Raw genomic sequence first — 24,733 nt, forward strand, 5'->3', positions numbered from 1 at the left:
CAACAAGAAAATTAAAAAGTAGATAAATTGAACTTTTTCAAAATTTAAAACTTCTTCAAGATTCCAGTCCAATGGACACACCTATTTATAGAGCAAATTATACCTATTATAGAGCAGTTGCTCCTGAATAAGAACTGAAGGCTGACTGAACAGCTTCTGCACAACAGAATATGGAGAGGCCACACAGAGAACAGCGAGAGAGACAGAGACATGGTAATGAAGGGAATTCCCACTCCTGGTGTTGTAAACTACAGTGGGAAGGAACCAGGAGCAGATTCATCTGCCCAGAGGCACAGAAAAATAGTCAAAGTTTAAAGGAAGCAACTAGAATACAAAGGAACCATCATTAGAACCCCGCCAAACAGCAGGGGAGTTGTTGGAACTCTCTCTGAAACAGAAGGGTTGGCGAGCTGCACAGTTCATGTTCCCACTCCACCCTGATAGCACAGATAGACACAGGGTCTGATGCCCATAGCCAGCCTATCCCCTCAGTAATTCTGGGGCCCCTCGTCCACAAGAGCCCCATCAATCCCACCAAGGCAGGCCTAAGGTTCACACCAAAAGCCTCTGGTCTGCCCTCACTGTAGCTCCAGCTATCTTGCCACGGTGACACAGGCTCAAAGTGCCATGTAACACTGAGGTCCCTACCATGCTGGCATCCTCAGCACAGCACAAGAATCCCCCGGCCTGCATCTACCTTGGCTCTAGTCAATCAGCAGGGAACCCCCTGAATTAAGCACCTTGGGACACTCTGATTTGTATCCACTTCAGCTCTAGCTATCCTGCCAAAGTGCCTTCAATGCACAGAGCCCTGAGCCATATTCACTTCTGCTACAGCTGTCCAGCCAGGGCACCCTCGGCATCTGCAGTCCTGAGAATACCCAGCCTCCACCCACCTCTGCTCTGGCCATGGCACCGGGAGAGCACCAGCAGACAGGGTTCCAAGACCTCCGTTCAGCCAAAGTCCTGGCCAGCCAAAGTCTAAACAGCATGAGACTAAACAATGAATGAGTCAACGAGGACATCAAAGAATAAATTTAAAAATACATGGAAAAAATGACAATAAAACACAATGATCCAAAACTCAGCACCCAAAAAATGAATAATCCAACAAACAAAAAAAAAAATGGGCAGAAGAGGGGCACCTGAGTAGCTTAGTTGGTTAAGAGTCCAACTTCAGCTCAGGTCATGATCTCATGGTTCATGAGTTCAAGCCCATCATTGGGATCTGCGCTGACAGCTCAGAGCCTGGAGCCTGCTTCAGATTCTGTGTCTCCCTCTCTCTCTCTGCCTCTCCCCAGCTTGTGCTCTCTCTTCAAAAATAAATATTTTTTTAAAATTGCAGAAGACATGTATAGGCATTGTTTCAAAGAAGACATACAGATAGCCAACAAGCACATGAAGCTGATCAAAAAATACAAATCAAAACTATAATGAGATATCACTTCATACCTGTCAAAATGGCTAAAATCAACAACACAAGAAACAAGGACGGCAAGGATGAGAAAGGCGAGCCCTCATGCACTGTTAGTGGGAATGCACACTGGTATAGCCACTGTGGAAAGCAGTATGGCGATTCCTCAAAAAATTAAAAATAGAACTACCCTACCCTACAATTCAGCACACTACTGGGTGTTTACCTAAAGAATACAAAAATACTAATTCAAAGGGATATATGCACTCCTATGTTTATACCAGCATTATGTACAATAGCAAAATTATGGAAACAGCCCAAGTGTCCATTAATCGATAAATTGATAAAGAAGATGTAGTATATGTATATATACAATGGAATATTATTTAACCATTAAAATGAATGAAATCCTGCCATATGCAACAGCATGAATGGGGCTAGAGTATACTGTTAAGTGAAGTAAATGAATCAGAAAAAGACAAATACCGTATGATTTTATTCATATGTGGAATTTATAGAACAAAAAAACAAAGGAGGAAAAAAAAGAGAGACAAACCAAGAATTGGACTCTTGGACCTCCTGCGTAGCTCAGTTAAGCATCCAACTCTTGATTTCACCTCAGGTCATGATCTTACATTTCATGGGATGAAGCCCACATTGGGCTCTGTACTGACAGTGCAGAGCCTGCTTGGGATTCTCACTCCTTCTCTCTCTTTCTCTCTCTCTCTGTGCCCCACCCCCATTCATGCAGGTGCTCTCTCCCTCTCAAAATAAATAAACATTTAAAGTAAAATAAAGACTAATGAGAGAAAAACAAGGGCATTACATAATAATTAACAGGTCAATATAGGTCAAGAGACTATAATAAATGTAAATATCTGTGCACTCAACATTGCAACAGCTGAATACATAAAGCAAATATTAACAGGTGTAAGGGAGAAACATAATATGGTAAGAGTAGAGGATTTTTTTAAGTAGCCTCCATGCCCAACATGGGACTTGAACTCATGACCCTGGAATCAAGAGTTGGATACTCTACTAACAGAGCCATCCAGTGCTCCTAGGAGTAGAGGACTTTAAAACCCCATGTACATCAATAGATAGATCATCCAGGATGAAAATTAGTAAGGAAACACTGTCTTTCAATGAAACATTAGACCAAATGAACTTAACAGGTTTATACAAAACATTCTTTCCAAAAACAACAGAATACACATTCTTTTCAAGCGCACATGGAACATTTTGCAGGATGGATCATATTAGGCCACAAAACAAGTCTCAATACATTTAAGAAGACTGAAATCACATCATCTCTTTCAACCACAGCATTGTGAAACTAGAAATAAATCCCAAGGAAAAAAAAACTGGAAAAAAAACCCCCACAAACACATGGAGGCTAAACAACATGCTACAAAACCACTAATGGGTCAACAAATCAAAGAGGAAATTTAAAAAGAAAAAAAAATGAGACTAATGAAAATGAAAACACAACAGTCAAAAATCTTCGGGATGCAGAAAAAGCAATTCTAAGAGGGAGACTGATAGTGAAACAAGCCAACTTCAAGAAAAAATTTCAATAAATAATCTAAATATGTACCTAAAAGAACTAGAAGAACAAACAAAGCCCAAAGTTAGTACCCTGAGGAAAATAATAAAGATTGGTGCAGAAATAAATGAAACAGAAACTAAAAAAAATTTAAAAGATTAATGAAACCAAGAGCTGGTTCTCTGAAAAGGTAAAATTGATAAACCTTTAACCAGACTCATAAAAAAAAGAGACAGAGGGAGAGAGAGGACACAAGTAAAATTCAAAATGAAAGGGGAGAAGTAACGGTAACCAACATCACAGAAATATAAAGGATTATAACAGAATACTATTAAAAATGACATGCCAGCAAAGTACCTAGAAGAAATGGATAAATTTAGAGAAACATATAAACTTTCAAAACTGAATCAGGAAGAAAACAACCTGGATGGCTCTGTCAGTTACACATCTGGCTCTTAATTTCAGCTCAGGTCACGATCCCATGGTTGGTGAGATAGAGCCCCACATGGGACTCTGTTCTGACAGCATGGAGCCTACTTGGGATTCTCTGCTTTCTCTCTGCCCCTTCTAGGCTCATGTTCCTTTGTTTATTCATTCATTTTCTCTCTCTCTCCTCCCTCTGTCTCTCAAAATAAAAATAAACATTAAAAAAATACAAAACTAAATCAGTAAGAAACAGAAAATCTCAACAGACCAATTACTAGTAATAAAACTGAGCTGGTAATCAAAAAACTCCCAATAAGCAAAAGTCCAGTACCAGATGAAGTCACAGGTAAATTCTACTGAACATTTAAACAAGAGTTAATGCCTATTTTCCTCCAACGGTTCTCAAAAATAGAGGGAAGAAAAACTTCCAAGCACATTCAACAAAGCCAGCATTACCCTGACACTAAAACCAAAAAGAAACCCTACAAAAACAAACAACTAACAACAACAAAAACTACAGGCCCATGTCTCTGATAAACATAGATGCAAAAATTCTTAACAAAATACTAGCAAGTCACATTGAACAACACATTAAAAAGATTATTCACCATGATAAGAGATTTATTCTGGGATGCAAGGGTGGTTCAGTATTTTCAAATCAATCAACATGATACACCACATCAAAAAAACAAAGGATAAAAACCATATTATCATCTAAATAAACACAGAAAAAGCATTTGACAAAATTCAACATCTATTCGTGATTTTTAAAACTCAGTAAAATGGGTTTAGAGGGAACAAACCTAAATGTAGTAAAAAGCCATAAATGACAAACTCCTAGCTCACCAGTCAATGGTGAAAAAACTCAGAGCTTTCCCTCTAAGATCAAGAACAAGATGAAGATGTCCATTCTCACCGCTTTAGTTCAACATAGTACTAGCCACAGCAGTCAGACAACAAGATAATTAAAGGCATCCAAATTGATTAAGGAAGAAATTAAACTGACACTACTTACAAATAACATGATACTATACATAGAAAATCCTAAAGACTCTATAAAAATTGTATTGTAATTAATAAATGAATTCAGAAAAGTTGCAGAGGTGCCTCTATGGCTCAGCTGGTTAAGCATCCAACTCCTGATTTGGGCTCAGGTTGTGATCTCACAGTCCTGTGATCCAGTTTCTCTCCTCGCGCTCTGCCCCTTCCCTGCTTGCACACATGTGCATGTGCCCAAATGTGTATGCACTCCTGGTCTCTCTCAGAAAAAGAAATAAAGAAAAGTTACAGTATACAAAATTAATGCCCAGAAATCAGTTCCATTTCTATACACAACAATAAAGTAGGAGCAAGAGAAATTAAGAAAACAATTCCATTAATAATTGCACTGAAAAGAATAAAATGTCTAGGAATAAACTTAACCAAGGAGGTAAAAGACTGAATACTATAAAACACTGATCAAAGTATTGAGAAGACACAAACAAATGTTAAGACATACAATGCTCATGGACCGCAAGAACTAATATGGCTCTCTATCACACCCATACCCAAAGCAATGTACAGACTCAAAGCAATCCCTATCAAAACACAAATAGTATTTTTCACATTACTAGAGCAAATACCCCTAAAATTTGTATGTAAGTACATAAGATTCTGAGTAGCAAAAGCGATCTTGAGAAAGAAGAATAAAGCTGGAGGTACCAGAATCCTAGATTTCAAGATAAACTGCTAAACTGTAGAAATTAGAACTGGCACAAAAATAGACACATAGATCAAAAGAACACAATAGAAAGCCCAGAAATAAATCCATGTTTTTATGGTCAATTAATTAATCTAGAACAAAGGAGGCAAGAATACACAATAAGGGAAAAGGCATTCTCTTCAATAAATGGTGCTGGGAAAACTGGATAGCTACATGCAACAGAATAAAACTGGACCACTTTAGTATACCATATACAAAAATAAACTCAAAGTGTATTAAAGACTAAAATAAAACCATAAAACTCCTAAAAAATATATAGCGTAGTAATTTCTTTGACATCTGGCTTAGCAACATTTATGGACAGGTCTCCTAAGGCAAGGGAAACAGAAGAAAAGATAAACTATTATGACTACATCAAAATAAAAACCTCTGCACCGTGAAGTAAACCATCAGCAAAACAAAAAGACAACCTAATGAACAGGAGAAGATATTTGCAAATGATATATCCAATAAGGGGTTAATATCTAAAATATATAAAGAACTTACAAAGCTCTGATTAAAAATCTGATTAAAAAATACACAGAGGAGGTGTCCTGAGCGGCCGACCGGAACAAGCGCTGCCCACTCTCGGCACTAGCGTTACAGACCCCTTTGAGAGCCTGATTAAAGCCATGAATTTCTCTTGAGAAAAAGCAACACATATTTGACATTGTTCATATAATTTCAAGGGTTTTACAGACAACTATCTAAACTCAATGATGGATGGGGCGCCTGGGTGGCTTAGTCGGTTAAGCATCCGACTTTCGCTTAGGTCATGATCTCGCGGTTCGTGGGTTCGAGCCCCGCGTAGGGCTCTGTGCTGACTGCCAGCTCAGAGCCTGGAGCCTGTTTCAGTCTGTGACTCCCTCTCTCTCTCTGACCCTCTCCTGCTCACGCTGTCTCTCTCTCTCTCCTAGAAAAAAAAAAAAATTAAACTCAATGGTGGATACCTAGTAGCAGCACACATTTTTTCAAGGCAAGATGGCAGAAAAGTAGGGAGCTCCATACATTTCACTTGCCCCTGTCTCTCAAATGGAGAAGGCCTGAAGCCATAGGAACCCTTACAGAATCGCAGGAGTTTGGGAGGAAAAGGAGACAGAGTCTGCTGAGAAAACAACCTTATAGGTGCGTGAGTGTGAATTGGGGAAGATACAAATGGACTGGGACCCGGAGATACGGAGGGAGAGGAGGGAGCCCCCATTGACGGGAGCCGTGGTGAGTCGAGGGGAAAAGAAAGAGCGGCTGAAACTGTTCAAAGAACTTTCCCTGTCCCTGGAGATGAGAAAAAACTCGGCTTGGGACAAAAAGTGATCCTGATTCCAGCTGTGGAGCAGACATTGAGCTGGACGCCCCAGTCCCAGGCAGCGCCAAGTGAAATGCTCCTCTGCTCTCCAGCTCGATCCGGAGGGGAAGTGGCACAGCCTGAAACCTTTCAGCTGCTCTTCCGGCTGAGCTTGATTCCCAGTGGGGAAGCAGACGGCTTGAAATGGCTTGGAAGGACTCGGCCTGCGGGTTTATATTTCGGGCAGTATCAATAAAGTGCACGGACTAAGATCTGGAAACGAGGTGTGGCTTGGGACATAGAACACGGCCCACCTTGGCTATGCCGGCTGCACAGGGAGATCAGACCCAAAAGAGTGATTTGCAACACTTGGTTCGGGAAGGGACTGGGGTGCTGCCATATTTCTCCCAATAACCACCAAGTCAGGACCTCAGAGAGCAGCAGAGGGACTCAGTGGGGGCTAAGACTTGCCTACACCAAACAACACCCATTCCCACTAGAGAGTTGCTTTTTTATACCAGAGCCCAGGGCAAGACCAACATACATGCACTGCTGTGATTAATTCTAGATCATTCTTTCTGTTCAGATGTATTTTCCCTTATTCATATCCCTCCCCTCGGCTGGACTGGGCACTCTGGTCATTGGTTTGCTTAAACAGTCATATTTAATCCATTCTCTAGATGTAAATTCTACACCTCTACCGCTACCTTTCTCTCTCTCTCTGGAGTAATCCAACTATATAGTTTCTCTGATTAATATTATCTTCGTTTCTTGCTCCTCACCTCCTACCATAATCTCCTCTATCTCTCTCTGAATTAAGCCTCTTATTCTCTCTGCCTGATCATTTCCAACAGCACTGCATACACCCTGCTCTTTATTTGTAGCGGAGAATTCTGGTTATATGTTTTTAGACTGTCCCTTTTGACTTAGGGGCTTTTTTCTTTTCTTCTTTTTTCTTTTAACTTTATTTTTATTATTTGTTTTTCCTCCTTCCTCTTTTATTTTCCTTCTTTTTTTTCCTTTTTCTTTTTCCCTTTCGGTTTGTGTATTTGTTGGATTTGTCTGTGCATCTGTCTGCCTTTGTTCCCTGTGCTTGTCTGTTTTCTTTTCCAGGGCTACCTCAAGAAACAAGCCAAAGTACACATGGTGGAGAGTCCCAAATACCACTATGAGTAGGGAAATAAAATAACCAAAGTCTCAACAAGAGAACCTAGAGACACCATTCAAAGAACACTTCCTGAACAGAGAGGCCCTGGACCGTCAAAGAACCTTCTTTAATACAGCAGTACTCGCAGGTACAGAGTGCATAACAAGCTTCTAAAACTAACAAGAGACAGAAAGCTAGCCAAAAGGATGAAAGGGAATAACTCTCCTCTAAAGAAATTCCAGGAAGAAATGACAGCTAAAGAACTGCTCAAAACAGATATAACCAACATAACTGAACAAGAATTTAGAACAATCATAAAATTAATCCCTGGGCTTGAAAAAGGCATGGAAGACATCAGAGAAACTACTGCTACAAAGACTATGGAACTTAAAAATAGTTGTGATGAATTAAAAAATGCTATAAATGAGGTGCATAATAAAATTGAGGCATCCAATGCATGGATTGAAGAGGCAGAGAGGAGAATAGGTGAATTAGAAGACATAATTATAGAAAAAGAGGAAGCAGAGAAAGGGAGACATAAAAGGATCCAGGAACAGGAAAGGAGAGCTAAGTGATACAATCAAACAGAACAATATCCATATCATAGGAATTCCAGAAGAGGAATAAAGAGGGAAAGCTGCTGAAGGAATACTTGAACAAATTATAGCTGAATACTTCCCCAATCTGGGGAAGGAAACAGACATTGAAATCCAAGAGGCACAGAGAACTCCCCTCAGATGTAACTTGAATCTATCTTCTGCACAACATATCATAGTAAAACTGGCAAAATATAAGGAAAAAGGATTCTGAAAGAAGCTAGGGATAAAAGGGCCCTAACATACAAAGGGAAACCTATCAGAGTGGTGAGAGACCTATCTACTGAAACTTGGCAGGCCAGAAAGGAATGGCAAGAAATCTTCAATGTGATGAACAGAAAAAATATGCAGCCAAGAATCCAATATCCAGCAAGCATGTCATTCAGAATAGAAGGAGAAATAAAAGTCTTCCCAAATAAACAAAAATTGAAAGAATTCATCACCACTAAACCAGCCCTACAAGAAATACTAAGGGGGACTCTATGGGGGAAATGTGGCAAGGAACACAAATTACCAGAGACACTACCACAAGCATGAATCCTACAAAGAACACAATAACCTAAACTCATATTTTTTAATAATAACACTGAATGTAAGTGGACTAAATGCTCCAATCAAAAGACAAAGGGTAGCAGAATGGTTAAAAAAACAAAATCCATCTATTTGCTGTCTATAAGAAATTCATTTTAGATCTGAGGACACCTTCAGATTGAAGGTAAGGGGATGGGGAAATATGTATCATGTTACTGGAAGTCAAAAGCAAGCTGGAGTAGCTATACTGATATCAGACAAAATGGACTTTAAGGTAAAGGCAGTAACAAGGAATGAAGAAGGGCATTATATAATAATTACAGGATCTATCCATCAGGAAGAGCTAACAATCACGAATGTCTACACACCGAATATGGGAGCACCCAAATGCATAAAACAATCACAAACAGAAACAATCTTATGGACAAGATTGTGCTAATAGCAGGAGACTTGAATACTCCACTTATATCAATGGATAGATCAACTAGACATATAATCACTAAAGAAACAATGAACTTGAATGACACATTGGACCAGATGGATTTGACAGATATATTTAGAATTCTACATCCTGAGGCCATGGAATTCACTTTCTTCTCAAGTGCGCATGGCACATTCTCCAAGATAGATCACATACTGGGACATAAAGCAGCCCTCAATAAATATAAAAGAATTGAGATCATACCATTCACACTTTCAGATCACAATGCTATGACACCTGAAATCAATCACAGGGAAAAGTCTGGAAAACCTCCAAAAACATGGAGGTTAAAGAACACCCTACTAAAGAATGAATGCGCCATTCAGGCATTTAGAGAAGAAATTTAAAAATACATGGAAGGGAAACAAATGAAAATGAAAATACAACAATTCAAACTCTATGGGACACACCAAAGGCAGTCCTAAGAGGAAAGTACATTGCACTCCAGGCCTATTTCAAGGCATTAGAAAAAGTGCAAATACAAAATCTAATAGTGCACCTAAAGGAACTAGAAGGAGGGCAACAAGAGCACCTCAAACCCAGTAGGAGAAGAGAAATAATAAAAATCAGGGCAGAAATAAACAATACAGAATCCAAAATAACAGTTGAACAGATCAATGAAACCAAGAGTTGATTTTTTGAAAAAATAAACAAAATTCACAAACCTCTAGTCAGGTTTCTCAAAATGAAAAGAGAGAGCACCCAAATAGACAAAATCATGAATGAAAATGGACTTATTACAACCAATCCCTCAGAAATACAACCAATTATCAGAGAATACTATGAAAAACTATATGCCAACAAACTGGACAACTGAGAAGAAATGGACAAATTCCTAAACCCACACTACCAAAATTCACATGGGAAGAGATAGAAAATCTAAACAGACCCATAACTAGTGAAGAAATTGGATCAGTTATCAAAAATCTCCCAACAAATAAGCACACTGGGCCAGATGGCTTCCCTGGAGAATTCTACCAGACATTTAAAACAGAGGTAATACCCATTCTTCTCAAGCTATTCCGAAAAATAGAAATCGAAGGAAAACTTCTGGACTCTTCTATGAAGCCAGCATCACTTTGATTCTCAAGCCAGACAGAGACCCAGACAAAAAAGAGAACTACAGGCCAATATCCTTGATGAATACGGATGCAAAAATCCTCAACAAGATACTTGCAACTCGAATGTAACAGCACATAAAAATAATTATCCACCATGATCAAGTGGGATTCATTCATGGGTTACAGGGCTGGTTCAATATTTGTAAAGCAATCAATGTGATACATCACATCAACAAAAGAAAAGATAAAAACCATATGATCCTGTCGATAGATGCAGAAAAAGCATTTGACAAAATACAGCAACCCTTCCTAATAAAGACCCTCAAGAAAGTTGGGATAGAAGAAATTTACTTAAGCATCATAAAAGCCATCTATGAGAAGCCTTCAGCTAACATCATCCTCAATGGAAAAAAGATCAGGAACACGACAGGGATGTCCACTCTCACCACTGTTGTTTAACATAGTGCTGGAAGTCCTAGCATCAGCCATCAGACAACAAAAGGAAATCAAAGGCATCAGAATTGGCAAAAAGGAAGTCAAACTTCCATTTTTCGCAGACAACATGATACTCTACATAGAAAACCCAACAGACTCCACCAGAAGCCTACTAGAACTGATCCAAGAATTAAGCAAAGTTGCAGGGTACAAAATCAATGTACAGAAATTGGTTGCATGTTTATACACCAATAATGAAGAGAAATCAACAGAAAGAGAAATTAAGAAACTGATCCCATTAACAATTGCACAAAAATACATAAAATTCCTAGGAATAAGCCTATCCAAAGATACAGGAGATCTGTATGATGAAAACTATAGAAAACTTATGAAGGAAACTGAAGATGACACAAAGAAATGGAAAAACATTCCATGCCCATGGATCAGAAGAATATTGTTAAAATGTCATTACTTACCAAGGCAATCTACACATTTAATGTAATCCCAATCAAAATTGCACCAGCATTCTTCTCAAAGCTAGAACAAATTATCCTAAAATTTGTATGGAACCACAAAAGACCCTGAATAGCCAAAGTAATATTGAAGAAGAAAACCAAAACAGGAGGCATCACCATCCCAGACTTTAGCCTCTACTACAAAGCTGTAATCATCAAGACAGTATGGTATTAGCACAAAAACAGACACATAGACCAAGAGAATAGAGAACTCAGAACTGGACCCACAAATGTATGGCCAACTAATCTTTGACAAAGCGGGGAAGAGTATCCAATGGAAAAAAGACAGCCTCTCTAGGTTTTTCCAGATGGTGCTGGGAAAACTGGACAGCAACACACAAAAGAATAAAACTAGATCACTTTCTCACACCATACACAAAAATAAACTCAAAATGGATAAAGGACCTGAATGTGAGACAGGAAACCATCAAACCCTAGAGGAGAAAGCAGGAAACAACCTCCTTGACCTCAAACGCAGCAATTTCTTACTTGACACATCCCCAAAGGCAAGGGAATCAAGAGCAAAAATCAACAACTGGGACCTCATCAAGATTAAAAGCTTCTGCACGGCAAAGGAAACAATCCATAAAACTAATAGGCAACCGACAGAATGGGAAAAGATAGTTGCAAATGACTTATCAGATAAAGGGCTAGTATCCAAAATCTATAAGGAACTCACCAAACTCCACACCCAAAAAACAAATAATGCCGTGAAGAAATGGGCCAAAGACATGAACAGACACTTCTCCAAAGAGGAGATCCAGATGGCCAAAAGTCACATGAAACGATGCTCAGCATCCCTCATCATCAGGGAAATGCAGATCAAAACCACACCAAGATACCACCTCATGCTGGTCAGAGTGGCTAAAATGAACAAATTAGGATACTGTAGATGCTGGTGAGAATGTGCAGAAACGGGCACCCTCCTACACTGTTGGTGGGAATGCAAACTGGTGCAGCCCCTCTGGAAAACTGTATGGAGGTTCCTCAGAAACTTACCAATAGAACTCCCCTATGACCCAGCAATAGCATGCTAGGAATTTACCCAAGGGATACAGAAATGCTGAGGCATAGGAGCACATGTACCCCAATGTTCATAGCAGCACTCTCAACAATAGCTAAAACATGGAAAGAGCCTAAGTGACCATCAACTGATGAATGGATCAAGAAGATGTGGTTTATCTATACAATGGAATACTACATTGCGATGAGAGAAAGAATGAAATCTGGCCATTTGTAGCAACGTGGAACTTGAGGGTGTTATGCTGAGCGAAATAAGTCAAGCAGAGAAAGACAGATACCATATGTTTTCACTTAAAGGTGGATCAGGAGAAAGTTAACAGAGGACGATGGGGGAGAAGAAGGGGAAAAATAGTTGGGAAGAAGGAGGGAGGCAAACCATGAGAAACTTTTGAATGCTGAGAACAAACTGAGGGCTGATGGAGGTAGGGGAGAGGGGAAGGTGGGTGATGGGCATGGAGGAGGGCACTTGTTGGGATGAGCACTGGGTATTATATGGAAACGAACATCACAATAAGCTATTTAAGAAAAAATAGAGGAGACTTGAAAAAAAATAAAAATAAAAAGTATATTTTCTCCTAAACAAAATAAAGGAAATAAATAAGCATTAAAAAAATACACAGAGGATCTGAATAGGGATTTTTCTAAAGAAGACAAATAATTGGCCATCAGATATATTCAAGGATGCTCAAAATCAATACTCATCAGGGAAATGCAAATCAAAACCACAATGAGATATCACCTAATACCAGTCAAAATGGCTAGCACCTAAAAGACAAAAAATAACAAGTATTGACACGATATGGAGAAAAGGGAACCCTGTGCACTGCTGGTGGGACTGTGAACTGGTGCAGCCACTCTTGAAAACAGTATGGAGGTTCCGTAAAACATTAAAATTAAAATTTCTATTAAAAATAGAAATACCATTAAATCCAGTAATTCCACTACTAGGTATTTACCCAAAGAAAACAAAAACACTAATTAGAAGATATACACACCACTATGTATACTGCAGACTTATTTAAAATAGCCCAGATATGTAGGTAACCCTAAGTGTCCTTTGATGAATGGATAAACGTGTAGTTTACATATACAATGAGATATTACTCAGCCATAGAAAGGAATAAGGTCTTGCCACTTGTGACTTGAATGGACCTAGAGAATATTATGCTAAGTGAAATAAGTCAGACAGAGAAAGACAAATGCCATATGATTTCACTTATTTTTGAAATCTAAAAACAAAAACAAATGAACATACAAACAAAAACAGATTCTTAAATATAGAGACCAAACTAGTGTTTGCCAGATGGAATGTGGGTGTGTAGATGGATGAAATAAATAAAGGGGACTAAGAGGTACAGACTTCAAGTTATAAAATAAATAAGTCACAGAGGTGAAAAGTATACTAGGGAATATCATCAATGATATTGTAAGAATGTTTCACGGTTACAGATGGTGACTACATTTATCATGGTAAGCATTGAGTAATATATAGAATTGTCAAGTATATATACTGTACCCATGAACCTAACAAAACATTGTATGTTAATTATACTTCAATTACAAAATGTAAAAAAAAAATTACAATGAGATCCCACTGCACACTCAGTAGAATAGCCTATCAATCAGACAAACAATAACAAGTATTGGCAAGGATGTAGAGAAAATGGAACCCTCAAACATTGTTGATGAGAATGTTAAATGACACAGTCATTTTGCAGAACAGTTGGGAAGTTCCTCAAAATGTTAAACATAGTTACCAAATGACTCACAATTCCAACTAACTCCTAGGTTTATACCCAAAAGAAACGAAAAAATACGTCCACACAAAAACATGTACATTAATGTTAACAGCAACAGTATTCTTAATAGCCAAAATATGAAAACAACTCTAATGTCCATCAACTGGTGAACAGATGATAAAATGTGGTAGATCCATATAGGAACAGCATTTGGCAATGAAAAGGAATGAAGTACTGATCCATATTACAGGATATATAAACCTTGAAAACATTGTTCTAAGAGCAAGAAGCCAGTCTCAAAGACCACATATGTATCATTCCATTCATATGAAATGCCCTGAATAGGTAAATCTATACAGACAGAAAATGGATTACTAGTTACCTAGTGATGGGTTTGGGGGGGAAGGGAGAAGAAAGAAGGGATAAAGGGGAATGATTACTAACGAATATAGGGTTTCTTTTGGGCATAATGGAAATGTTTAAAAATTTACTATAGTGATGGTTGCACAAATCTATGAATATACTAAATAACATTAAACTGTGGCCTTAGACATTGGTAAATTGAGTGGTATGTGAATTATATCTCAATAAAGGTATCTGAAATTCTGAAGGGGTCATTAACTCTGAGCTTCACTACAGGGTGATCTAGGCAGACTGTTTGTTGGGAGCCCCTGATATCAGCATCTTCAGGTGTTCACTTGCTTGCAACTGCCAGGAATAGGCTTTCACCATCCCCTGGAGAGTAATGATCTGCCTGACAATGTTCTGGGAGCTCTTAAAATTTCTTTATTCATTTGTTTTGTTTTTTAGATTCCACATACAAGTGAAATCATATGGTATTTGTCTTTCTCTATGTGGATTATTTTCACTTAGCCAAGTGAAAATATATTCAAGTATATTCACATTGTCACAAGCTACAAACAGACAACTACAAAGAGAGAAACCGACTCATAAATATAGAGAACTGGTGGTTTCCAAAGGAGGGTGTGTATGTGTGAAATGGGTGTTTAGGGTTAAGAAACACAAACTTCCAGTTATAAAGTAAGTCGCCAAGATGAAAAGTAAAGCAGAGGGAATATAGTCAATAATAGAGTAATACACATCATGGTATTTCATAACATATACCATTGTTGAATTACTAGGTTGTACACTTGAAACTAGTTTTTTTTTATGTTTATTTTTTTATTTTTTGATTTCTGAGAGAGAGGGACAGCGTGAACAGGGAAGGGTCAGAGAGGGGGAGACACAGAATCTGAAACAGGCTCCAGACTCTGAGCTAGCTGTCAGCACAGAGCCTGACGCGGGGCTCGAACCCACGAACCGTAAGATCATGACCTGAGCTGAAGTCAGACACTTAACCGACTGAGCCACCCAGGCACCTCCACTTGAAACTAATTTAATATTATACATCAACTATACTTCTATTAGAATTTTTTAATTTCTAATTTTTAACAATCTAGACAGAAGTTAGAAATTTTCCTTAGAGAATGTAGTTTTGGTATAACTAGTTGTTCCTGCCTGACAAACCAAAAATACTTTCTACACATCAAGATGAAAGGAACAGACATTTACTGAGCCTCTATTATGAGCTAGGCACTTCCCATTCTCTACTGTATTAATCTTTTTAACTCTGTGGGGATGACATTATAACATTCTCATTTTTATACATGAGGAAACTGAGATGCAGGGATTAACACAGCTAAAACTGGTGAAATTCTGATGTCCGAATTCAGGGCCTAAGCTCTACTCACTTTTTTTTTTTTTAAGTATATTTATTTTTGAGAGGGGGAAGGAGGGATGGAGGGAGACAGAGAACAAGCAAGAGAGGGGCGGAGAGAGAGGGAGGGAGAGAGAGAGAAAGAAAGAGAGAATAGCCCAAGCAGGCTCCACAGTTCATGGGTTCAAGCCCCGCATTGGACTCCATGCTTATGGTACAGGGCCTACTTAGGATTCTTTCCCTTCTCTCTGCTCCTCCACTGCTCTCAATCTCTCAAAATAAATAAATAAACTTAAAAAAAATTCCTTTAAGGGGCGCCTGGGTGGCTCAGTCGGTTAAGCATCTGACTTCAGCTCAGGTCATGATCTCACGGTTCATGGGTTTGAGCCCCGCATCAGGCTGTGTGCTAGCAGCAAGGAGCCTGGAGCTTACTTTGGATTCTGTGCCTCCCTCTCTCTGACCATTCTCCCATTCAGACTCTATCAAAAATAAACAAACTTAAAAAAATTCCTTTAAAAATAAAAAGGCTGCAAAACCAGAATGGAACTTTCTTTCCAGCATCACTGATAGTTCCAGATCCACATCCAGGACTCCTGGAGCCCAAGAAATTGGTGCAGATGCTCTGCATCTGCTCTTGTACAACTTCAATCTAGTATCCTAAGCAAATTTAAATTATATTAAAATTTTCATCTAACCTAAGACTGATAGGTGAGTATGTTCTCTTCCTGCCCATTCATAACCCACCTGAAATGCTATGCTTTCTCCTATCTCCCAGTCTACTCTCCACCCAGCAACTAGGATGGTTAGATCACCCCCACCTCAAACACCAACCAGTGGTTTCTATTTAAAATTTAAAAATAGGGGCACCTGGGTGGCTCAGTTGGTTAAGTATTTGACTTTGGCTCAGTTAATAATCACATGGTTCATGGGTTCGAGCACTGCATCCGGCTCTGTGCTGACAGCTGGCTCAGAGCCTGGAGCCTGCTTCAGATTCTGCCTCTCCCTCTCTCTCTGACCCTCCCCTGCTCACTCTGTCTGTCTGTCTCTCTCTCTCTCTCAGAACTAAATAAAACATTTAAAAAAATTAAAAAATAAAATAAAATTTAAAAAATAAACATAAAATCCTAATTAGGCCCTATATAATCTGATTGGGCCCCTGCTTATATCTCCAACCTTATCTGTTACCACTTCCTTGCTGATTGTACTCCGCCACACTTACTGAGCTCAAGTTCACCCCATGGCCTTTACACATACAGTTCCTTCTGCTTGGAATTTTCTTCCAAGATCTTCATATGGCTCACCCCAGAGGCCTCTCCTCAAATGTCACCCGCTCAGAGTGGCCTCCTCCACTAGTTATCTTATCTTTGGCACTATTATACCTTATTTTCTTTGTGGACCTATTTTCTTATCAGCTATTCATCACCTTCCCTTGACCACCACCACCACCACCACTAGAATGAAAGTTGCTGGCAGGGCAGAGATTTTATATCATTCACTGTTTCATCGATATGTACAACAGTGTCTGGCATACAGGAGATAATCAATAAATATTTCCTATTATTAATCTGTAAAAACCATTTGCCAACTAACCATGGAAATCCTCGAGATGTTTATTTCCCTGTTTCCTATGACCCACTTAAGTAATTTTTCCTCCTTATAACTGTTTCTTCCTTGAGGGACAGAAATCATGTCTTACATTATTTTTCTTTATTTATTTAGTGTTTATTTACTTTGAGAGAGACAAAGAGAGAGAGAGACAGAGAGAGACAGAGAGAGAGAATGAGTGGAGGAGGGGCGGAGAGAGCCAAGCAGGCTCCATGCTGTTGGTGCAGACAGAGTCACAAACCGTGAGATCATGACCTGAGCCAAAACCAAGATTCGGACGCTTAACCAACTTAGCCACCCAGGCACCCCTCTTACACTCTTTATGTGTTCAGAAACCCCTAGCAGAAACATTTGTACTAGTCTGGCTCCCCTCCAAAAAATATCAAAGTATTTTTCTTTGCAGACAGTTAATTATCTTTAGAATACATTCCAGATTTGTGATACAAACTGGCTATGGTATCTCTTAAACAATAAATAAAAACAGAGTTGGCACACTTACTTCTGGCATCTGTCTTATCCAACTCACTGAGACATAAATCATCCTTGGCATCAGTGCTCCCCTCAACACCGTGTCTTAAAAAAAACTTTATATCATTTTCATCAATTTCATTCTCATCATCCAAGTCATATTTTTGTAACCCTTCTAATAGCTTTACAGCAGCTAAATGAGCAAACCTGTAGGAAAGAAATCAGTAATTAACAAGATCCACAATCTCCTTCAAATTGAAATCACAGTTTACACTTAATTTAGCAAATTACACTCTGTATGTTATGCCACCAACTCATCCACCAGTAAAGAAGCAAAGCTGTACCTGAAGGTCAGTGACAATTTGACATACATCCAGCTCAAAGAGTTACTGGACACTAAAGACAAAGAATCCTAGTAAAGGCTATTTCATAATTTGTATTGGCAAAAATCCAACTGGGAGAGGAGACCCAATATCAAGAGAATATGTGTTGTGTCCCAGACACAGCTGGCCAACTAAATAGAAAGCCCAGAACCACCCTATTTGTTACCTATATTTACTACCTTTTTTGATGGCCTAATTTAGATTGCAGAATTAGTTCTGTTTCCAGATTTAGGGTAACGATGTAGCTCTAGCCCCCTTAATTTTCATCCTTCCTCAACCCAAAATACTTGGCATGGTTTTGAGATTTAATGGAAAATCATGACTTTTTCCATCCACATTTTCTATTTGCTTTGATCTTGCCCATACCTCTAAGAAGTTTCCAATAATATAGCCTAGGTTTTGGAGCTGATTTTATGCTTGCATGTAATCTACGCATTTTTCTCAGTCTGGCTAATTGAAGTGTTTAATGTTTTCTCTTATGACATGGAGAACTACTCATTAAACACAAAATCTCAAATCCTACTTTTTTCACATACTTATATAACCACTTGCACACATCTATCCTTACCTTATCCAATACATCAGGCAAATAAAGATATGGTAACAAATATTTTAGGAAGTTGTAAGGTTAACAGAATTCATTATCTCAACTACTATGTTGCAATTTAATAGCTATCATTTACTGAGTACTTGCTTTATGCCAAATTCAAGTTTCTTTTTTTTTTAAGTTATTTTATTTTGAGAGAGAGAAAGTGAGAGAATGCGTGCGCATGTTTTGGTGGAGAGGGAGAGACAATCTCAAGCAGCCTCTGCACTGTCAGCACGGAGCTCTAACTCACAAACTGTGAGATTGTGACCTGAGCTGAAATCAAGAGTCAAGTGCTTAACGGACTTAGCCACCCAGAAACCCTTCCACTTTTTTAAAAAGTTTATTCAGGGTTATTTCTATAACACTACACATACAACTAGCATTTTGGGGCATGAATTACAAAATTCTCATAGGTATATAGTGGAATCTCACTGTGATTTTAATTTGCATTCTCCTAATGAAAATGATTTTGAGCATTTTTACATACGTATTTGCCATTTATACATTTTCCTCTGGTGAACAAACAATATCAAATACCGGCAAGATAAGAAACAAAAGAAACTCTCTTCCACTGCTAATGAGAATGACCCAGTAATCCTACGCCTAACTATTTATGCAACTGAGCTGAAAACTTACCTTCACACAAAAACCTGTATGTGAATGTTTATAGCAGCTTTATGCATGCTCACCAACAAATGTATATAATCAAGATTATATCCTTCGACAGGCTACTGGATTATTGAACTATGGAATATTCTGGAATTCCACATCTAATGGAATATTACTCAGCAATAAGAAATGAACTACCAATACATAAATGAATCTCAAAATAATGATACTGAGAGAAAGAAGCCAGATCTATAAGAGTATGTACTGTATTCTAGGAAATGCAAACTAAACTACATTGACAGGAAGCAGATCAGCATCTGCTGGGGGGAAGGGAAGTGGGGAGCAGGGGAAGGAAAGAGATACAAAGGGGGCACAAGGAGACTTTTGAGGATGATGGATATGTTCACGCTCTTGATGGTGTAATGGTTTCACTGGTATATGCATTTATCAGAAATTCATCAGTTTGTACTATAAAAATATGTGTACTTTGTCATATGCCAATTATACCTTGGTGAAGCCATTTTCCAAAATAAAAATAAAGTGGGCTCGAGTTGATTATGATCCTAGGTACATGGAACCACAAAACCATGCTCCAGGGCTTCAAAGAAATCCCTCAAAATTTTAAGTAACATAAACTCACAAAAATTGCAGAGCAATTCAAAAATTAGGTCCTGGCACTCTGTCAAACCTTATTCTCAACTTTTAGCCAGATTTCTACCTTAGCTTCAAGCAGTTCTGAACCTCATACAGCTCCTCAAACACACAAGGTATTGTCTTACAATTCTGCATCCTTCAAGTGCCAGCAATAAATGTTGCTTCCTCCAAAAAAAATTTTTCTCTGACCTCTATATAAATTCCAGCTCCCTTCAGATTCCTTCATAACTCTTACCATCATCTGTATTAACATTTCTCCCCCACAGTTTTCAAATGGGAAGATCTGGGTACTTTTTCTCCTTTGTTCTTTGTATCTCACACATAACATGTGATATGTCACAATGATTATAATTAATAATAATTACTATGTATAATGTCTCTTCACAAGATTGCAAACTTTAGGGCAAGGACTGTGTTTTTTCAACTTTGTAATCCTAACACTAACCACAGCACTAGGGACACACTATGTGTACAGGAAACTGAAAGAAAAACAACCAAATGAACAAATGGATGGACTGAATTTTCCCTGAGGACCTCCTTGAGGTGATCAATAATACATGTTATATTTAATTCAAACATCAAAAATTTTTTTCAAAACCTATATGACTCCAAATTGATTATTCCTTTTTATCACACGGTATTCCACATAGTACGGGCATTTGGGTGACACGATTCTCCATTGTGTACCACTGTTTTAAGCACTGCACCTAACCTCACTATATATCCATGTTGGTGTCCAGTCATTGTGACACTCACTCCTCCACACATTTCCAAATCCCCTCTCTCTCCCATGAAAAGGGACAATACTATCTCCTGGTTGAAAGTCATTACTTTAAAGAGCTGATGTCTCATCAAATGTCAATTCAGCTTGAAAATTGTCATTCCATCAGTATTTGACAGATTTCTATAATTCCATTAAATCCACAGTTTTTTTTGAGTATAAGAGAGTATATACAAAAGTTTAAAAACAAAAGAAAGTAGTAAAGCAGACAGGGATACCTCTTAGCCACATCACTGGGTTTCTCCCCTGCTTTGTTTGTTATATTACTGTCTGCTCCCATTTTAATTATCCACTTCAAACACTCTATGTGGCCTTGCCCAGCAGCTGTTTCAAAAATACAAAAGAGAAAATACACACACAAAAGTTATTGTCATTAGTAACAGTAACAATTGTCTTAAAATCTTGGACAATCCCATTAGAAAATGTTTTCATAAATAGTGATCCTTATAATCACCAACCAGCAAAAGTAAGTTGGGCAGATGTTACTTTCTCTGTTCATTTATGTATTCATTAGACAAACATTCTCTCAAATATCTACTGTGCTAGTCCCTATACAGAGGACTTTATATACAGATATAAAAGTTGAAGTTCAACGAGGTTATTTATTTAATATCACACAGCTAGCAAGGAATGGATTTGAAACTATAATCAAGGTGTTCCCCACCCTTCTCCAGTGTTCACCTTCTACTATCTATAGGTCCTGACTAATCCTGTAACTGACCAGAATGTGAGCACAATCTAGCCACAGGGACCCACATGGACTTCAGATATCTTGTGTCATCTTATATAAAGAGGTTATTCTACTGACTCTTAAAACTCAAAATGTGTAGGCCCCTCACTAATTATCAGAACCATTTACCACTTTTTTCAAAACCTTGGGTTTTTTTTAATGTTTTATTTATATTTGAGAGAGACAGACAGACAGACAGAGCATGAATGGGAGAAGGACAGAGAGAAGGAGACACGGAATCCAAAGCAGGCTCCAGGCTCCAAGCTGTCAGCACAGAGCCTGACATGGGACTCAAACTCATGAGCTGTAAGATGGTGACCTGAACTGAAGTCAGACGACTTCCACCGACTCAGCCACCCAGGCACCCCTCAAAATCTTGTTAATACATGTATTCAATACTAATTTTCACCTCCACAACTCTGTTTACGTATCTTCTCACCTCATGCCCAGTACTCAACCATATGCTCAACTAACTTCTATCCATCCTTGTAGATTTATCTCAAGACTCTGTGAAACTGGGGGAGAAAACTAAAGAACTTAGCAAGTGGCTGGCACATAAAGACTCTCAATAAATGTCTGTAAAGTTGATGAGTGAATTAAGGAATCAGAATGTTAATAAAATGTCAGCTTTGCTCTTACCAGCTATGTAACCTCAGTCAAGAAAACTGATTCCTGTGGACCCCAATTTCCTTATCTTTTACAGAGAAGATTTCATACTTACAAGGAGGGTACATTGCTGCTTCATAAAGTTACAAGGGTTAAATGTGATTACAGTTTTGCACCCCATTAAATATCATATAAACATAACATGATTTCTGAATTCCCATGAACTCTCCTTTAACCTTACCAACTTCTTCTGTTGCTCAGTTTCTACTCTTGAATTCCTATTGGCTGTATTTTAACAACCAAATCTTTTTTGCCATTTATTACATCCTGACTTCTACAAATCTCTAGTTGTTCATGTTATGAGTATGTGGCTCCTTAAGAGGAAGGTCTGGATCTCATACTGTCTATACCGTGCAAGCATATGGTTGGTGCTGAATATACATGCCTCTGTAAAATAAATCAAAGACTAAGAATTTTTGGTATATGTTTGGTGCCTCAAAAAGTGCATCTACCTCCAATACTGGCAACAGATGAAAGAGGACACAAAGTCAGAAACAGTGACAGAGGAACCCCAACACTACTGTACGAACTCTTCCGCCCTTCTCTTGTTCACTAAGAGCCATCTACCACTCTCAGAGTTGGTCCCTGAAAAGCCTGGGCCTTCTCCCTCTCTCCTACAGCAAACCCAAAACCAGTTAACAAAGAATACTACAAGAGTTCCCAGACCTTTAGAAATAACCCCACTATAGGCAAAGACAGCAACATATTCCATCTTTAAGATTTACAAAATAGTAATTATGTATCATGGATAACAGTTTTATAAGAGAGAATGAACTTAACCAAACATTTCCACGTTATTAAACAAATATTGTTTACAAAGAGGGGGAGGGGAGGCAAAAGAATTTCTCTAACATGAAATACAATAAAAGGATTTTTACCCAAGATCCTTACTGTATTCTGGTTAGCATATGTTTATTAATTTAATCCATGTTTTATAAGAGAACAGATAAAATTACACAGTGGCTAGAAATTCTTTGCAATACTTACGGCTTAGCAAATTAAAAGAAGGACCAGTAATCGTGGATTTAACAATCATTAAATGGTTAAGAAGAATGCCCCAATAATAAATACAGCAGCTTATTTACTGAATTAAAAATTAAAGGAAAAGCAGCAGAAAGTTTGACAAAATGTGGGAAAGGTGATTAAATCTTAAGGAGACACCAACTTTTATTTACCCAATTTGGATATATTCTAAACACAGAGATGTTTGACAGGAAAGACAAATGTACACAAAATGCCCCTTCTCCCCATTGTAGACACTTCTCATCCCTCTACCACACCATGTGATCCACTCCTGGACCCAGGTCTCCTCAGTGGATAGACTGACAAGAGAAGGGGTGAAGAGCAAACACTATCGGTTCCTTCTCAGTTTCACCTTCCCATCTTCTCACTATGTCAGCATCCCAAACACCCTGTGGTTATACATCAGTCCCTTTAGAACCTTCTTCCAGGTCTCTCATTTCCATCTTAGTTCCAGTGGTAAAAAGGTGACTGAGAAAGGCTGAAAACCAGCCATCAGTGAAACTTAATTTTCCTGGGAAGATGCATATTAACCACCATGAGTGAGCTTATATTTTGCTACAGTATCTAAATGATACTCCACATATATATTAGTAATGAAAAGTGGTTATATCTAGGATATGAAATGACGGCTTTGCTTTAAGGCACCACACTTTAAACTATACATATATATGGCACATTTTGTCTCCACCCCATTTGCAAATCCCATGGCAAATATTAAACCCCTAGACAGCCAGTAGAGATAGAGGAGCAAGACTTTCCAAGTCTAGGGTAGAGCATTTGCCAAAATGGAAACCTCTCTGTATGTAGGGGAAATCCATTTGCATTCCCCTTCTTCTTACTCCATCGAAGCTCTCTCTTATATAACTACTGGTACACATGGTACTTAGATCCTATACTGGAGATTCCTTATGAATGAAACCAACTTTAATAATTAAACTAAGAACCTAACCAACAGGAACATAGTCTGTGATTAGGATCAGCAGAAGTTATTTATAAAAAATAAAAATCTAATTCAAACACATGACTGCCGGCACGCCAGGGTGGCTCAGTCAGTGAAGTGTCCAACTCTTAGTTTCAGCTCAGGTCATGATCTCACAGTTCGTGAGTTCAGGCCCTGCATTGGGCTCTGTGCTGACAGTGTGGAGCCAGCTTGGGATTCTGTGTGTGTGTGCCTCTCTCTCTGCCTCACCCCCAGGCTGTCTCTACCTCTCTCAAAAATAAACGTTAAAAATTAAAAAAAACACACACACACACACACATGACTGCATTAACTAGACTATTTACTGTCTTTTACTTTAACATTTTTAAGGGTTTTTTAAAGTAATCTCTATGGCCAAAATGGGGCTAGAACTCATGACTCCAAGATCAAGAGTCGCACACTTCACAATTGAGCCAGCCGGGAGTCCCTTTAACACTTTTACAAGAATTACCTGCCATTAGATTCTAAAGAAACTTATAATATCAAATATTGATGGAATGGAAATTTCAGGTGGGGTAGTTTAGCAATCTGGTTTTTTATTTTATAAATAAAAGGAAGACTGTCAAGAATAAATCTTAGAGTACATACTCCC

The 24,733-nt window shown here is 38.4% G+C and overlaps 1 protein-coding gene across 1 annotated transcript in view; it reads right to left on the reverse strand.

Moving 5' to 3' along the window:
- Window positions 1–24,733, reverse strand: part of ANKRD42 (ankyrin repeat domain 42) — a 64,455-nt gene that overhangs the window by 9,791 nt on the left and 29,931 nt on the right. The window contains exons 9-10 of the mRNA XM_039231796.1: window positions 20,962–21,067; window positions 17,759–17,934 (exon numbers count right to left, since the gene is read on the reverse strand). Coding sequence (XP_039087727.1) covers window positions 17,759–17,934; window positions 20,962–21,067 — 282 coding nt within the window. The remainder of the gene's footprint in view (window positions 1–17,758; window positions 17,935–20,961; window positions 21,068–24,733) is intronic.

The sequence above is a fragment of the Hyaena hyaena genome, unplaced genomic scaffold (assembly GCF_003009895.1).
Source record: "Hyaena hyaena isolate Hyena2069 unplaced genomic scaffold, ASM300989v1 scaffold_59, whole genome shotgun sequence".
Lineage (NCBI taxonomy): Eukaryota > Metazoa > Chordata > Mammalia > Carnivora > Hyaenidae > Hyaena > Hyaena hyaena.